General features: G+C 43.7%; 1 protein-coding gene across 1 annotated transcript in view; it reads left to right on the top strand.

Annotated features, from left to right (window-relative positions):
* LOC106613923 (spermatogenesis-associated protein 16) overlaps window positions 1-15,128 on the top strand; it is a 70,631-nt gene extending 55,503 nt beyond the window's left edge. The window contains exons 7-11 of the mRNA XM_014216724.2: window positions 390-542; window positions 2,030-2,142; window positions 7,555-7,719; window positions 9,687-9,770; window positions 12,954-15,128. Coding sequence (XP_014072199.1) covers window positions 390-542; window positions 2,030-2,142; window positions 7,555-7,719; window positions 9,687-9,770; window positions 12,954-13,202 — 764 coding nt within the window. The 3' untranslated portion in view covers window positions 13,203-15,128. The remainder of the gene's footprint in view (window positions 1-389; window positions 543-2,029; window positions 2,143-7,554; window positions 7,720-9,686; window positions 9,771-12,953) is intronic.
* Window positions 15,129-16,374: the final 1,246 nt, after the last annotated feature.

The following is a 16,374-nucleotide window of genomic DNA, read 5'->3' as shown; positions in this document are numbered from 1 at the left end:
TGGTTTTGAATGTACTATTTACGGGTGAATTGGCCTGTAGAACATTACAAGACATAAAGACACTACTTGTATGTCAGAGCATTGTGAGAATAGCAATCAACAGACTCAAGAAGAATCAACGTACCCAAGTCTGTCTCTCACACATTCTGTGCATTATATTGGTCATATACTAAAAAGACTGATTGGATTCTATTGATTTGAGAGGAATGAGCTGTTAGCTAAATGTGGTGCAACATATCACTTCTCACTTCTGAGATGTACTGTATGTACATCTCAGATGTACACTGTCGTTGATGAAATTAACCTAATAAATAAATAGATAAAGATTCACCTTGAATGTATTCATGTTAATTACCCAGCCCTCCTGTTCCTCTCTGCCTGTCCCCCAGACCCCAGTGGAGGTCACCTGCTGCCCCAGACCACAGACTGGAGCAATCCCCCGTCCACCCAGCAGAAATACGTCCTCACCCTGGGCTTCAGGAGGGGACAGGACGGCAGCTTCCTCAGCAAACTCACCAGCAGGACCTGCCCCTCTTTTACAGGTACAGATACTGTACATCTCACTGACGCGTGACACTGCTGGCACACACAGAACACAGAAGTCTGTTGCTAGCAGCTGTAGTCACTGATTCTATTGTCCCGGGCTACTGCAATACTTACCAACTCTTAACTCATGTATGCCAGTTTGTAAAACTGTTTTAAAATGTTGGAGTTTGTACATCTGTTGAAGCATGCTTGTTTTATTATGGACGTGTAACTCTGAGACCTGAGAGAGTCGATAGAGTTGTTTTCTGAAGTGGTTGCAGATGATGTTGAATATTGAAGTATGCAGACAGACAGTTCCAAGTCACTGAACCCCCTTGACATCACACAGAGTGGTATGACTGTCACCTAACCTTTGACCTGGTGATCACGCCACACTGTCAGCTCTGTGTTCTCACAGCACCTTCATACTCACCACACCAAAGAGATCCCACACACTTTCTCTAAAACAGACACACACTTCTCAGAATGAACAAAACAGCAATGCTGCCGAGAGACATTTAATATTTATTAGAGACTATTCAGTCAGGGTTGTTGCATACCACTGTACTGCAGGCTTAGAACACTAGGTTGGATGATGGTATGAAAATTGACCACATGCTTTCAGTTCATTACATTAGTCAGCTGGTCAATTTTGGAATTAGTGGATTTGTCATTTGACCCCAGTCATCTTGCAATCATTACGTCAAGGGGGGCAGGGGAGGTGAAATATTGACACTGTTGGAATGGAACAGAAATCTAGCTTCTGTATTATGCATTTACATGACACTTCATATGGTCCACAGCAGTGGTTCCCAACTTGTTTTGGTTACTGTACCACCAACAGAATTTTGCCCTTGCCAGAGTGCCCCTGAAGTACACCCTCATGTACATTTTACCAGTAGGCCTATGGTCTCATGAGTCTTCTTAGGTACCCCTTGTGGATTGGGAACCACTGGTCTAGAAAGAGCATACAGGAGAGATGTTGTAGAATTGACTGCTCTGCACTAACAAAGATTATATAATCTCTCTGTCTGTGTGTGTGTGTGTGCGTGCATGTGTGTAAACCGGCTTCTATCTTTGTCTGCTTGTTCAGTTCCTCGGTAGAGGAGCGGACAGACAGAGCTGAGGAGGTCAGCTGTGCTGTAGTCGTCTGCTCTGTGCTCTGTTAAAGGGTTGGGGGTAGGCAGGGGGGAAATCGATGCCTTTGTGTAATGTATCAAAGACATGGGCACTGCATGGGTCTGTTAAGCCATCAGTCATTTGCCGCTGGTGCAGGGGGGGTGGCTGCTGAGCTCACCATAAGGGGATGTCACCACTGCAGTGTGCGTGTGTGCTGCTGCTGCTCTGTGTGAGTCACAAACACAGAACCAGACACACCATCAATCCTGCATTGATTAGCAAACCGTAGTGTTGATTAGCTGTCATTTATTTGTGCTATAGTAAGTTTGAGTTTAAAGCTGAGTCTGTGGATGTTGATTGTATGTTTATTTCTTTGTTTGTTCAGGACCCAGAGCCTCATTCAGCTCCAGTAGCCCAGAGGACATGGAGCGGGTGTGTGACACGTTCAGCAGGAGGATCCTACCAGTCTTAGATTTTATTAAGTGCACCAAACTAGCTGTGGGTATACGTTTACATGCTTTGAGTGGAGGAAAACAAAGCAACCATAATTGACAGAAAGATAGGTCATATTCGGTCCTTAAGCGCTACTAAAAAGAGTGGTGCTGTACTGGTAAACACTCCTGATAGCAACAAAAGGTGCTGAGCGTCACTGTTTATTTTACCTTTATTTAACTATGCAAGTCAGTTAAGAACAAGTTCTTATTTTCAATGACAGCCTAAGAACAGTGGGTTAACTGCCTTGTTCAGGGGCAGAATGACAGATTCTTACCTTGTCAGCTCAGGGATTTGATCTTGCAACCTATCGGTTTCTAGTCCAACGCTCTAACCACCATGCTAGCTGACGCCCCACTGTGCACCACGTGTGTTATCTGTCAATTACACTCTATTGTTAAGAACAGGCAGGATGGTGTGAAGGTCATCACACCTTGGTCGTGGGTAGGTTGATATGGACTCATTTCCCTGTGACTTGGTAAGAGACGGCAGCAGCATTAACAGACGGCTAGGCAGCAGCTTTAACAGACGTCTAGGCAGCAGCATTAACAGACGGCTAGGCAGTAGCGTTACCAGACGTCTAGGCAGCAGCGTTAACAGACGGCTAGGCAGCAGCGTTAACAGACGGCTAGGCAGCAGCGTTACCAGACGGCTAGGCAGCAGCTTTAACAGACGGCTAGGCAGCAGCTTTAACAGACGGCTAGGCAGCAGCTTTAACAGACGGCTAGGCAGCAGCTTTAACAGACGGCTAGGCAGCAGCTTTAACAGACGGCTAGGCAGCAGCTTTAACAGACGGCTAGGCAGCAGCTTTAACAGACGTCTAGGCAACAGCTTTAACAGACGGCTAGGCATCAGTGTTACCAGACGGCTAGGCAGCAGCGTTACCAGACGGCTAGGCAGCAGCTTTAACAGACGGCTAGGCAGCAGCTTTAACAGACGGCTAGGCAGCAGCTTTAACAGACGGCTAGGCAGCAGCTTTAACAGACGGCTAGGCAGCAGCTTTAACAGACGGCTAGGTAGCAGCTTTAACAGACGGCTAGGCAGCAGCTTTAACAGACGTCTAGGCAACAGCTTTAACAGACGGCTAGGCAGCAGCGTTACCAGACGGCTAAGCAGCAGCGTTACCAGACGGCTAGGCAGCAGCGTTACCAGACGGCTAGGCAGCAGCGTTACCAGACGGCTAGGCAGCAGCGTTACCAGACGGCTAGGCAGCAGCGTTAACAGACGGCTAGCCAGACGGCTAGGCAGCAGCGTTAACAGACGGCTAGGCAGCACTGTTAAGAGCCTATTAAGTCAGAACTGTCTGTTATATTCTTTAAGCAACGTTTGTTCATCACAGATGCATCTTAATTTCAAACGCTTTCTCTCGTATTTTGTACCACGATAACAGTTCACACATAGTTTGTATTTTAATGTGGCAGTGGTATAGAAAATGTAAGAAAATGTTCTGTAATCGAGAAACAGTGGTCATTTATTTTAGCTCGTTATCAGGATGTAATGTGGATCATAATTACTACATTTTCATTGACAACATTTCCATAATGAAGATGATTTCTAGGAGGACTGTGGTGTCCTTGATGTCTTTTGTTGTTACTTTAATAATCCTTATAAAGAGGAAGACCATAGAAACATGTAAAAGGAAAGGACAGGTTATGTGGAGAGCAAAACTAAATGTACACAAGGCTCATCTCTTTGAGATCTGAGAGGAACTATTGATTGTTTTTTCAAAATGATAATGTGGTGTCCTCTTATCTGCAAGAAATGAATTCACTCGTAGCAGCTCTCTCTTGCTTACCTGAACAGAACCACACACACACATACATACATACACACCCCTTTCTACTCACGTGTGTACTTTAGCCATTAGTTCTACGGCTATTCAGTAATGAATTAAGATGTGTGTTTTGAAAGGGAATGAGCAGTAATGAATGAAATAGCATGAAGTTTCAGATTGGCTTGTAACATAGACTTTGTGGGGAAGTTGTTTGCACTGTCGTTGTTGTTGTTAAAATGTGCTTGTCCCTAGTAATTGGAGTGCTCATTTCTTGCAGTGCAGGCCAGGCCAGTTCCCTGATTGGTGTGCTGTGTCTCGATCCTGTCTCGGGTTTACTAAGCAGCATGTGGCCTGAGGGAGTCACACAATCGTATTACACACACACGAACGCATGCACACACTTTGACACACACACAGACAGGGAGACACACACACAGAGAGAGAGATACACACACAGAATCACACACACAGAGCGAGAGAAACACACACATGCTGCTCTCCCCCGTGGCCCCTGGCAGCATGGCTGCAGGTCAAGTGGACTCCTCACCACCACATAGACAGCCCTGTCACCGACGAACTCGCTCTCTCCTCCCGCTGCTCTCAATAATTCAACTGGCTGATCACTGACCCCTTTTTTCTCTTAAGATGGACAATGCAAACTAAAGAGGAGATTTCATTTGAAGCCGCACAGCAGAGCTCTAGCAGTCGATTTCAGAAGCAGCATAATTGTAATTACATCTGCATCTGTAACACCGGCTCTATGAGATGCAGAGACACAGTGGTTATTAAATTAGTCACTCTGCAGCTGAGAAGGCTCAAGGAAATCCTATTATGTTGCGATGCATCTAGACAAATGCAGCTTGAACACCCTCCAACAATTAGTGTACAATTATTTGATGTGTGCTGCATGTATTTGGTAGAGCCGTGAAGCACGCAATGCTAAATTGTTTAATTTTAAAATCGGGATGGGTTTTTCACGTCTGCTACTTTATAGTATTTTAGTATTTTAAAATATTTGTTGATGAAATACATCTGCATATGTTCTGGGTCAGGGTTAAACTCCTCATATAGGAACAGTATGCTAACATATAGAGATGTAGATTAAAATATTTTACAGTAGGCACCAACAATTTGATAATTTGCATAGTTTAACTAGCAACATCATACAGGCAGTAAAAGCATTGGCATAGAGGTGTGGGTTAACTAATTTCAATACTGTACATAATTACAATAAAAATCTAACTCTATTGCTGCACTGTTTGCCTTGTGCTGCTCTGCTCTGTAGCATCCCAAACATTGCATACAAAGGGTAGGAGGGAGTAGTACAAGAAAATCATTATATGAAATATTCAGGGGGAGCAAAACAAAACAGCATAGCTTGTAAAGGAATGTGTTGTTTTTTCCCTCGTTAGGATGTTGAAAGTAAACTGAGAAGGGAGGAAGGCCAGGACAAAACAAAACCTTGAGGTCTGCGAGAGGAGGGGTAGAGGTGGGGCGTTGTCCCACAAAAAGAAAATCACAATTTTTCAACATGATTTCCAGCCTTTTGTTGCCTTGGAATAAAAGGGCCTGGGCACTTTGTCAGGTTCCAGCGGGTGGAGAAAGAACACAACGGGAGATATGCCAAAAGATATCTTCAGTGATGGATCGCTTCAGGAAGCGCCAGCTACTTAGATTAGATACCACTGGAGGAAGGACCTTTGACACTAGTCCTTATGGAACTGTGTTAACAGCTGTCAATACTCCAAAACTCAGCAAAATGCTAATCCTGCTGACGATCTATGCTCATTTGTTGTTCAATGTTTTGTAGTAGATCGTGTAGTGGCCAGCAATCCCCGTTTCACCACCCCACTGTTGTCACTTGAAAATTCAAAGTTATAATGAACTGGTACAGACAATGCGCAGTGTGACTGTGACATATGTACAGTTGAAGTCGGAAGTTTACATACCCTTATGTTGGAGTCATTTAAACTCGTTTTTCAACCACTCCACAAATGTCTTGTAACAAACTATAGTTTTGGCAAGTCGGTTAGGACACCTACTTTGTGCATGACACAAGTAATTTTTCCAACAATTGTTTACAGACAGATTATTTCACTTATAATTCACTGTATCACAATTCCAGTGGGTTGACTGTGCCTTTAAACAGCTTGGAAAATTCCAGAAAATGATGTCATGGCTTTAGAAACTTCTGATAGGCTAATTGACACCATTTGAGTCAATTGGAGGTGTATCTGTGGATGTATTTCAAGGCCTACCTTTAAACTCAGTGCCTCTTCGCTTGACATCATGGGAAAATCAAAAGAAATCAGCCAAGACCTCAGAAAACAATTGTAGACCTCCACAAGTCTGATTCATCCTTGGGAGGAATTTCCAAATGCCTGAAGGTACCACGTTCATCTGTACAAATAATAGTACGCAAGTATAAACACCATGGGACCACGAAGCCGTCATACCGCTCAGGAAGGAGACTCGTTCTATCTCCTAGAGTTGAACGTACTTTGGTGCAAATCAATCCCTGAACAATAGCAAAGGACCTTGTGAAGTTGCTGGAGGAAACAGGTACAAAAGTATCTATATGCACAGTAAAATGAGTCCTATGTTGACCTAACTTGAAAGGCCGCTCAGCAAGGAAGAAGCCACTGCTCCAAACCGCCATAAAGCCAGACTACAGTTTGCAACTGCACATGGGGACAAAGACCGTACTTTTTGGAGAAATGTCTTCTGATCTGATGAAACAAAAATGTAACTGTTTGGCCATAATGACCATTGTTATGTTTGGAGGAAAAAGGGAGAGGCTTGCAAGCCGAAGAACACCATCCCAACCGTGAAGCACGGGGGTGGCAGCATCATGTTGTGGGTGTGCTTTGCTGCAGGGGGCACTGATGTACTTCACAAAATAGATGGTGTCATTAGGAAGGACAAATATGTGGATATATTGAAGCAACATCTCAAGACATCAGTCAGGAAGTTAAAGCTTGGTCGCAAATGGGTCTTCCAAATGGACAATGACCCCAAGCATACTTCCAAAGTTGTGGCAAAATGGCTTAAGGACAACAAAGTCAAGGTATTGGAGTTGCCATTACAGAGCCCTGACCTCAATCCATAGAAAATTTGTGGGCAGAACTGAAAAAGCGTGTGTGAGCAAGGAGGCCTACAAACCTGACTCAGTTACACCAGCTCTCTCAGGAGGAATGGGCCAAAATTCACCCAACTTGTTGTGGGAAGCTTGTGGATGACTACCTGACACGTTTGACCCAAGTTAAACAATTTAAAGGCAATGCTACCAAATACTAATTGAGTGTATGGAAACTTCTGACCCACTGGGAATGTGATGAAAGAAGTAAAAGCTGAAATAAATCATTCTCTCTACTATTATTCTGACATTTCACATTCTTAAAATAAGGTGGTGATCCTAACTGACCTAAGACATGGCATTTTTACTAGGATTAAATGTCAGGAATTGTGAAAACTGAGTTTAAATGTATTTGGCTAAGGTGTATGTAAACTTCCGACTTCAGCTCTTTGAAAAATGTGTGATTAGTGATCAACAGGGCCGAGTGAAAAGAGAGGGGGGGTTTACAAGTTTTATTTTTCCCATGTTTCCTTGTTTCTCACATGCTGTGTTTGTTCTAAGACAACAGGCAGGTTTTTCACCAGGGTCTGGGCTTGTGGAGAGGCTGCAGTATGCTGGCTACCTGGGACAGATCCAACGCAGCAGGGAGCAGACCGTCATCCTCCACCAGGCGCTGGCTGAGCTCGCTGTCGCCCCCTACCTGCAGGACCTCAGCCACGCAGATACCTCACTGGTAAGCAACCAACAGTCTCTGGCCAAACTTTGAAATGCCTACCTAGTACTGACTCATTCTCTGTGCACTGACACACAACAGGACGCAGCGACCTCAACATCATTCTGGTAATATCAGAGGCGGTACAGGGGTGGATAAGAGGTCTCTCCTAGGCCTGAGGTGGTGTTATCTAGGAGCACTTTAACAGCACACTGGCAAAAAAATATATAGGATAGGAAAGAGAGAGAGAGAGAGACCTTTGCTTTCCCAGAGAGAGTAGATAACAGGAGGGAATAGGGAAACAGAAATGGAAGAGGTGGTGTATGCAAGTCTCATTCAGGTATACCATGTGTTGTGATGCTGAAGCTCTATAATTGCCTCTTTACTAGAATAGAGCCGCACAGTGGCTGTGATATTGCAACCAAATCTACCATGAATAGAGACCAGGAGAGAGAGGCCATGTTTGTTTAGGCAACAACAGCCATGACAGCTTCTACTACCACAGATATTACAGTACAGTAAAGGGGTCGGCTGTCGCATACACTGGAGTCATGACGATATGACGATGTGCTTCCTTTCAACAGGCAAGGAGAAAAACACATGTCCAAAATAATGATATTTCTGTCAGTGAATCAGTTTAAATACCCAGCCCTTTTAGTGGATATTTTGGCACAGACACTCAGTAATGGGAGCTGCTCTGCCTTTAGGTCAAATATATGCTGTTTAGCATACTCTTTTATCCAAAGCGACTAACAGTCATGCGTGGATACATTTTACATGCGGGTGATCCTGGGAATCGAACCCACTATTCTGGCGTTGCAAGCGCCATGCTCTATCAACTGAACTATAGAGTTCTCTGAGTTTTCAGTGGATGTCCGGCCGGAGACCCAAAAAAACACAGTTTTACCGGCGAGCGCTCTCTCAGGAAACTTAATAATTCAGAACACACGCTGCATGTTGGTGAATTGCCCCCCAGAAAAGTGTCCTGTGTCTGGAGAAATAGAAGGGGGAAAGGTATTTGTGTTGTGAAAGCAGGTGTACCAGCCAGCAGCCAGCGCCAGCCACACCTGTGTGTGTGTGTGTGTGTGTGTGTGTGTGTGTGTGTGTGTGTGTGTGTGTGTGTGTGTGTGTGTGTGTGTGTGTGTGTGTGTGTGTGTGTGTGTGTGTGTGTGTGTGTGTGTGTGTGTGTGTGTGTGTGTTTGGTTTTACTATCCTTATGGGGAAAATTCAGCACTTCACCGGTCCCCACAAGGAAAAAGGCTTTTGCTTACAGTAAGGGTTATGCTTACAATTCGGGTATGGGTTAGGTTAAGTGTTAGTGCTGCAAAACCTCCTCCCACGCACCGTGATGGATGCAAGCAGGTCACCCGTGATACAAGTCGGTATTTGACATCCATCCATGTCTGAGGACGTCGGGAGATTAGATGGAAAACAGCCACTAGGGGCAACAGTGAGCGCTGTTACCTTCAAGTAGGTTTTGGTTTTGCTATGGCATTGTGCGCTGGTATGGTGGATGGGTGTAAGCATCTGCCTCTGGTTCCAAAGGTTGCATATTTGAATTCAGTAATACAAAGGTTTTTTTGTTTTAAGCCTGTCCCAAACCTTAACCCATTCGGAGTTAATGCCTAACATTAAGAATTTGGCATTAATGGCTAAACTTTATCTAAAACACAGAAATTTTACATTTGAGAAACATGGATGAATGTTCAATTCTGATGTGAGACTGAGAGGTTGTTGAATGGACGAGTGCTGTTTGTCAATTTGTCCACATTGTCTCCCCTAGCCCACCACTGCTGTGAAAGGCCACAGCATCCAGGCTTCTCTCCATGTAGAAAAAAGACAAGATGGCAGCCCTCATTGTATGAGGAATGAGTTGTAAAAATAATCATCCGACAAATGATTTTTTAATTAGCTTTTAAGTCTGTGTTTAGAGAAGTTATTGCTGGTGTGTGAATTGCGCTCTGATAATCTTTATCTCGGGCCCACAGCTGCAGGCTCTAATGGCAGACACCATGGACACCCTTGAAGGAAGGCGGACTGATAGGGAACGTGTGTGGAATGAAATGCAAAAGGTAAATAGAGAGAAAGGAAAAATGACAATGAGAACGAGGAGGGGACGATGGGATGGAAATACCGTCTACACTGTACCCTCCAAACGCACGCTTAGCATTCTCCCAACAAAATCTAAACGATGATTTGACATATCGAGTCAGGAAAAAAAATATATATTTTGCGTTGGGATATCCTTGTGGCACGCCTGTCACCTCTATTAAGATGAACAATGCCTACTGAACTTTCAAATGGCATGGCTCCCAGGAGGGAGAGGCCCATTTCATTTTTCAGACCAAATTATTTTCTTTGTTAATTAGTGAGGCTTTGGCATTTAATCTCACTACGGTACATAGTACTGCAAACAGACTTGGCTTGAGAACAAAACCCAGTGTAAAGCTACTGAGATACTGTAATGCAGATCAGCGTATAAACATCAAGTCCTGTAGGGCTGGAGCCTCGTTGGACAGCTGGAAATCAAAGATAAATCACATTACAATATCCCTGATTGCATTTCCATGCTCTCTGTCCTGTGTGGAGTTGTTTCCTGGTGCCTGGTGGGTATAGGAGGGGGGTTGACGCAGGGCAGTGCAGTGCATCACTGGGTCAGTCTATCTCACACCCAGTGGAGCATGACCACAGCCGTTAGTGATGGGCTGTATTAATCATGCACACACATTGACATACACACATACTCTATCACACACACACACACCCATATCGACACATACTCACACCTTAAAAGCCCACTGCCATAGGCTGAGCCCAGTGCTGGTGGATGGGTCTTTTCACTTCCTATCTGACCCATACATCATTCCTATGCAGAGTCTGTCAAACTGAGCAGGAAAGGGCTGGGCTGGCAAGCTGTTTCTGTTTCAATGTTTAAACATGTAATGGATACAGTAATAGTTGTAATTTACTTGAATTATTCGATGGGACATTATAGTACTTCCCTATTTTGATATTTAACTGATTTTCACTGAAAGGTCGAGCTTTACTTATGATAACTAACATCACATTTTCTAACTCAAGACTATATTATTGGTTAGTCACCCTGAATTTATTGTGCATGTTGAATTCACATTGTAATTTAGCGTTGTTGTAGCGGGTGTAATTTTCACTGAGTTACCTGCACTGTGTCTAAAATCAGTTGTTAAACTAAGAGATGTAAGGCCATAAGGCTGTGGAAGAAAATGGAAGCACTGCAAGCAATGTAGGCTATCTTATCCTCCACTCAGCCATGCCATCTCTCAAGTATTTTATGTAAGGGCCGTTTGTACTGTTACTGTATGTGCAAATTAGCCTGTGCTAGCATACATGCACCAGTCCACTCTATAAAGTGCATACGGTCATAAAATCTCCCATCCTCAGACTTGTAAAATCTATAATCAATGCCCGCCGGTATTTGCTTTATATATCCTGAGAGTGACAACCAACCTTTTCTCAACACAATAATTTATTGAGTGCGGCTACTCGACGCCTAGAGAAATATTAGAGGTGGCAAGTTAATTTTCCCTTGGGCTCTCTTCAACTGGCATAAATCAGCAGGGCATTAACTAACAAATAGAAATGACGACTTGATTCTGACACAGGTCTGCATTGTTTTCCTGTTTGTTTTTGGCCAGTCATTATAAGGACATTGGCCCTTGCTGTAAATAAATGACATAAAAATAACTGCACTTTCCCCAGTTCCGGCAGAAGGACGGCATCAATGTTTTCCGCTCCATAAAATATCTATAAGAAATGTGGAATGCACCGCAGCACTGTAGTGTTTTACTCAAACTTCAGAATATTTCCAACCCCTCCCTGGAAAGATGGAAAAGCATAAGAGCAGTGCATCTGTGAGTGCTTGTACAGGAGTTTGTTCTCAAACAACACAAAGCAAAACTACAAAGTAGTCCTAAACTGTGACTCACCATAAAGTTTCATTTCTATTGATTTAGAAACTCATTTGACTTGGAAACAGTGAAAAGGTCACTAAATGTTTTAAGGGCTGTATTGACTGGGCTAGTTTGAATACATTGAGTGTCAGTCGATCGGGTAACACTCCGTCACCGTGCTGATGAGGGCTGACAGGTTTGATTGACACTTTGACAGGTGTCATATCACAGCTCAGCTCCTTGGGCATGGCATGGCAGCCTCCATAGACACACACACAAAGATACTCTAACACACACATCATTTTTGTTGTTGTATTGTATTTGTATATCGTACATTTGTGTGACTGTTCTTGTGAATCAGTGTTTTGTTACTTCCTGGACCCCAGGAAGAGTAGCTGCTGCTTCTGCAAAAGATAATTGGGATCCAAATAAACAAATAGATAGGTAGCACAGCCACCTCAGTCAGCCCTGGGCCCTCTGAAGTTGCTGCTGCTTTCATATAGAAAGTGGTGCAGATGCGGCCTGCACACCAATGGAGAGGCTAATTGTTGTTCAAATGGAGTCCCAGGTTCTAAGATGCATGGGAGGGAAGTGTGGAGCGCGTATGTAGGGTGAGAAAGTGCAGGATGGGGTTGAACCAGTCAATGTCTCAGCCCCACTTCTCCTGCTCTGAGTTTAGGTGAATCCCCAGGGTATGGCTGTGGAGTTGGGTCTCAGATCCCATTAATAGAAACAGACACCCCAGCACCACCACCTCCACCATCAGACTGGCTCCTCTGTCACTCACAACACACATATCCCTCTCTCACCCTGTCTCTTTCAGTCTCTCTATATTGTATCTCCCCTCTATCTCACTGTTTCTCTTTCAGTTTCTTTCATTCTTTTATTCCCCACTCTCTCTCCTTCGCGCTCACCTCAGCCTCACTTTGAGTGCTCCCTCTCCATCTCTCCCCGGTACTCCAAATAGGCTTTTGTAAATTCATCTCTTCATCATACATTCACTTTCATATTTCACTCCCTTTCTCCTCCTCCCTTTCTCCGGTATGAGCGCGGGCTGGGCACAGTAAATTCCCACGCCAAGCCTTCACCTCACAAATGAATGAGGGAGGTACAGGCCAAACCCTACATCTCTACCAGGTAATTACTTCCCTGGTGGGGCAGAGAGGAGAGGAGGGGTTGAGCTGCTGGGCTTGGCTCGCAACACACAATCTATATAACCTCACGCTCCTCTGGAAAATCTGTCTTCATGTGAAAAGTGTTAGTTATTGCTTATAGCACATTGTAACTTGTTCTGTTCTCTTGTGTTTTGAATTGTTTTCTGGTCAGGTGGGGATGTTGGAGGATCTGTTGTTCCAACTGGAGGAGACCTATCTGAAGAACAAGGCTCAGAGGGCCAATAGGAAGCAGAGGGCCGGGGTCCAGGGGGCGGAGGGGAAAGCCAGAGGAAGACCCAAAGCAGGGGTCAAAATAGGGGCCAAAGGAGGGGGTACGGCGGTGACGGACAAGGCCAAAGTCCGTCCCACTGAAACCCAGCAAGAGACAGCAGTAACACCAATGACCTTACCAGACCTGTGATCTGCAGGCCAGGACAGTGGAGGCCCGAAGTCATCCTCATCCTCAAAATGAATGGACACCCTCCTCTTCCCTCTCACAAAGCCTCATCTTCAGTCCCAGCATCTTTCACACCATTACTCTAGGCTGGCAGAAATAAATGGACTCTGCAGCCTTGCTTTTACTCTGATTTAGGGTCTGTTTTTAACACTTTAACACCTCCTTGTTTACTCGTTAAGATAGCGTCTCTAGCCCCACCTCTAGATGAAAGACCTAGCTGATTCAAACGTGTGGGAGTGTTCAATGTATACACAAGGAGATGGTTTCATGTTTAAACTCGCTAATTTATGATTGTTCGTGCAAGTTGTAATATGAGAGATGGTTTGTAAACACAAACAAATCCATATGGTGCAGTAGCATGATCATAATGATGTATGCATTCCCATTATGGGATTCACAGCAAATCCGGCTCCAGATTCTCTGATGTTTTGAAAACTGTCTAACGTGAAACAACCTTCATTAAATCACATTATCTTTATCAATATGGTTGGTTAACTAACAAGAAATACAAAACCTTTTTCCACTCAATCCTTTGGAGGAAAAGAAAAGGGATTCAAATAAAACAAACATGCTTCCTCCTGAAGTAGCTAGCTGGAAACAGCAGCATAAACACTTTGTGTACAGTATGATGACCATGTTACTACAGTCTGGTGTATCACAGTCATTTCAATGCCAAATGTGCAGTTTGGGGATTGATCAGGCAGGGCAAAACCTTGTGAGTAAACACAATCAGTGGGGCCCTCGTCACTCACGTGCCCACGGCTGATCCATCAACTGGCCGGTCAGCACCGGCTTCCCAAAGTAGTTCCTCTGGGACAGCCAATCAGAGGTGCTCTGTGCTATCGACAGCTGCTTTCTCTCTTTCTTTCTCTCTCCTGTTATCTACTCTCTCTGGGAAAACAAAGGCTGGTCTCTTTCTCTCTCTCTTTTCCCTTACTACTGAATAATCCACATTTCCCTATTTGAGGATTCATTCAAGGCTCCTACTCTACAGTACAGTGTTTCTCTCTCTCTCTCTTTCTCTCTCATCCCACCCTCCATCTGTCTCTTGCTTCCTCCGTTTCCGTTCAGATGGGTGCTTAATACCTTGGGAATTGTGTTGACAACCGAGTCGGCATAAGCAATGTTGTGATCAGCAATATGGGCATGCATTATTTTATTCGCTGAATAAATTAATGGCATTTATTGAGTGGTCGAGGAGAGAAAACGTTGGCATAGGTACTCTATTGGCATCTTTAAAAGATTAATTATGCCCGATGTAGTTTCCATTTGGTAAACAATTATTATAATCCAAGCCTACATGCATATTTAATGAATACATTGAAGGCCATAGCCTTGATTTTCACTTTTGTGTAAAGCTGTTTATATGAAAATGGTTAGAATGGCGATATAGGAATGCTAATGTGGTTAGTTATTTTTTGTGTTTTAATTAGTGTACTGTTTTGCAGTGTTGCCCCACTGCATGTTGTTGCCTCACTGCCACATGTCTAGGCTGTAGCTCAGTGGGCGAACACAGTTTTGTGGCACACTGTTGACATGGGTTCACACTGATGCCTGGTTCAGAATTGGTCAGTTGATGTCTATTATTAGCTGCTGGAGTTGATGTAGAGTGGAAGAGGTCATGGAGTCCATTGAGTAGAGTGGAACTGTCATGGCGATTGTGTGATCACGTTTTTCACCGTCTTTACTAATTGGTGTGCGAGCATCAAGTTAAACCATACCAAATGTAATTATTTATTGTTGAATGAAGAACTGTGTCTTGACAGACCAGGGCCCGGTTTCCCGATAGCGATGGAACTTATTCTTACAAGTGTTTTACGTAGCATGTTTTATATATTTAGAAAATATATTATTAGCCCATCCAACACACCCCCTCTTCAGATGACAAAAATAGCTTTTTTAGTTTTTTTGTTGTTTTTACAGCCTTTTTGTTACGTGTGTGTGTGTGTGTGTGTGTGTGTGTGTGTGTGTGTGTGTATATACATACACACACACACTACCGTTCAAAGGTTTGGGGTCACTTAGAAATGTCCTTGTTTTTGAAAGAAAAGCAAAAAAACGTGTCCATTAAAATAACATCAAAATGATAGAATACAGTGTAGACATTGTTAATGTTGTAAATGACTATTGTACCTGGAAATGGCAGATTTTTTATAGAATATCTACATAGGCGTACAGAGGCCCATTATCAGCAACCATCACTCCTGTGTTCCAATGGCACGTTGTGTTAGCTAATCCAAGTTTATCATTTTATCATTAGAAAACCCTTTTGCAATTATGTTAGCACAGCTGTAAACTGTAGTTTTGATTAAAGAAGCAATAAAACTGGCCTTCTTTAGACTAGTTGAGCATCTGGAGCATCAGCATTTGTGAGTTCGATTACAGGCTCAAAATGGCCAGAAACAAATACATGTATTCTGAAACTCGTCATTCTATTCTTGTTCAGAGAAATGAAGGCTATTCCATGCGAGAAATTGCCAAGAAACTGAAGATCTCGTACAACTCTGTGTACTACACCCTTCACAGAACAGCGCAAACTGGCTCTAACCAGAATAGGAAGAGAAGTGGGAGGCCCCGGTGCACAACTGAACAAGAGGACAAGTACATTAGTGTCTAGTTTGAGAAACAGATGCCTCACAAGTCCTCAACTGGCAGCTTCATTAAATAGTACCCGCAAACACCAGTCTCAACGTCAACAGTGAAGAGGCGATTCCAGGATGCTGGCCTTCCTAGGCAGAGTTCCTCTGTCCAGTGTCTGTGTTATTCTGCCCATATTAATCTTTTATTTTTATTGGCCAGTCTGAGATATGGCTTTTTCGTTGCAACTCTGCCTAGAAGGTCAGCATCCTCGAGTCGCCTCTTCACTGTTGACGTTGAGACTGGTATTTTGCGGGTACTGTTTAATGAAGCTGCCAATGAACATGCCAGTTGAGGACTTGTGAGGTGCCTGTTTCTCAAACCTCCTCCTCCATGCTTCCCAAAGTAGTTATTACTAGCTATTTCTTGTTAGTTAACCAACCATATTGATAAAGATAATGTGATTTAATGAAGGTTGTTTCATGTTAGACAGTTTTCAAAACATCAGAGAATCTGGAGCCAGATTTGCTGTGAATCCCATAATGAGAATGCATACATC

Source organism: Salmo salar, chromosome ssa10 (assembly GCF_905237065.1).
Source record: "Salmo salar chromosome ssa10, Ssal_v3.1, whole genome shotgun sequence".
NCBI lineage: Eukaryota > Metazoa > Chordata > Actinopteri > Salmoniformes > Salmonidae > Salmo > Salmo salar.
Note: the sequence above shows the minus strand (reverse complement) of the source record. Positions and strands in the feature narration are given on the sequence as shown.